Genomic DNA, 1,499 nt, shown 5'->3' with positions numbered 1-1,499 from the left:
TCACACACACACACACACACACACACACACACACACACACACACACACACACGGCACGGAGGGCAACAAAGGAAAAGGAGGGAAAGGGCAGAGGTAATAGAGTCCACTTTCAGGAACACATGGAGGGGGGAGACCTGCCCACCCTCAAAACGTTGCCATCACAGAAATGCTATTGGTGTTGAGGTGCCTAGAGCAGATTCTCCAACACCTGTATGCCACCCAGTTCCTGGGGGAAGATGGGTTCATGTGGCACTGAGCTCCCAAGTCTGCTTGGCAGCACACCCAGAGAGGGAGCAGCCTGGGATTGAGGAGAGGGTCCGGTTGTGAGGAGGCTAATGTGTCTGCATGTGTCCTTACACTAACCTCTCTGCCCTCAGGCCCTGAGTGTGGCAGGGTCATCCAAGCATTGCTTTCAGGCTCTCCTGGGTCCTCATGGGAAACTCAGGGCACAGTGGAGGAAGAGAGGGAAAGAGGAAGGCAGACAGCAGGAAGGATTCTTGGCCCTGGCACCCAAGGATACCGAGAGTGAGGACAGAGACACAGCTCTGGCTGGGAGAAGCAGGAGGAGAGAAGGGCTCAGTGGGAGTCACCAAGGGTGACTCAAATCAGGGACCAGATGAAGGGCTACAGGGCAGATGAGCCCATAGGCAGTGCCCTGCTGGGAGCAGGCAGGGTTATGTATGTATATACCAGACCAGGTTCTGGATGTGCGAGGCCTCGGTTGGCCCATCTGTGTGAAGGGGCTTGGTCCAGGGCACTGTGCCTCCCCCTGGTCCATGGCAGAGGCCTCCCGGGCAGCGAGGTCGCAGTGGGGCAGCACAGTGGTGGCCAGCAAGCCCTACCTTGATCTTGTGCAGTGAGCGGTCCATCTCCACAGCCTGCACCCACACAGACACGCCGGCCTTGCTGTAGGTCAGGTTCCAGCCCACCTCGGCCTCACACTCTGACCGGAAGCTTCGGAAGTCCTGGTCGTCCGGCACCTGGACGCTGTCACGGCCCAGGACTGGCCGGGGTCCTGGGGGCTCCGTTGAAGCGGCTGGCTTCTCCATGGGGCGCGTGGGGAGGCCCAGGGCCCTGGTCCTAGTCTGCCTCTCCTGGTCCTCCGCGGAGGCTCCGACAACGTCGTCGACGCGGCTGCAGCTGCTGACGCCACCTTCCTGGGACCTGCAAGACCGGTTTGGGAACGGGAGTCAGTGCGCTGGGGGCGCGGGTGGGGCTTTCTGGGGTCCCTGGCGGCTGGAGAGTTTGAGATAAGCTGGTGCGGCGGGCAGGCGCGGGACAGTCTCGGGGCCACCTCCCAAGGAGCGACCCCCAGCCCTCGCAGGGGCGAGTGTGGGAGCTGCGATTCGATTCGGCAGCAGGTTCGATTCCATTCCCGCGCAAGTCCGTCGGGACCCTGGGCGACGGCTGCTTCAAGGGGACCGGCACACTGGTGGCCGCAGCAGCTCCCTGAACTGCGCGGGGCGCGGTCTGCGGGGGGTGGGGCGGGTGGGGCGCCC

The 1,499-nt window shown here is 62.7% G+C and overlaps 1 protein-coding gene across 1 annotated transcript in view; it reads right to left on the bottom strand.

Moving 5' to 3' along the window:
• Positions 1 to 1,183, bottom strand: part of STARD10 (StAR related lipid transfer domain containing 10) — a 23,850-nt gene extending 22,667 nt beyond the window's left edge. The window contains exon 1 of the mRNA XM_045293094.1: positions 843 to 1,183. Within this exon, the coding sequence (XP_045149029.1) occupies positions 843 to 1,049 (207 nt within the window). The 5' untranslated portion in view covers positions 1,050 to 1,183. The remainder of the gene's footprint in view (positions 1 to 842) is intronic.
• Between the last annotated feature and the right edge of the window lie 316 nt (positions 1,184 to 1,499).

Source organism: Echinops telfairi, unplaced genomic scaffold (genome assembly GCF_000313985.2).
Source record: "Echinops telfairi isolate 266 unplaced genomic scaffold, ASM31398v2 ScPeMD7_1713;HRSCAF=2227, whole genome shotgun sequence".
Taxonomy (NCBI): Eukaryota; Metazoa; Chordata; class Mammalia; order Afrosoricida; family Tenrecidae; genus Echinops; species Echinops telfairi.
The sequence above is the reverse complement of the archived record's forward strand: the minus strand, read 5'-3'. Positions and strand labels throughout refer to the sequence as shown.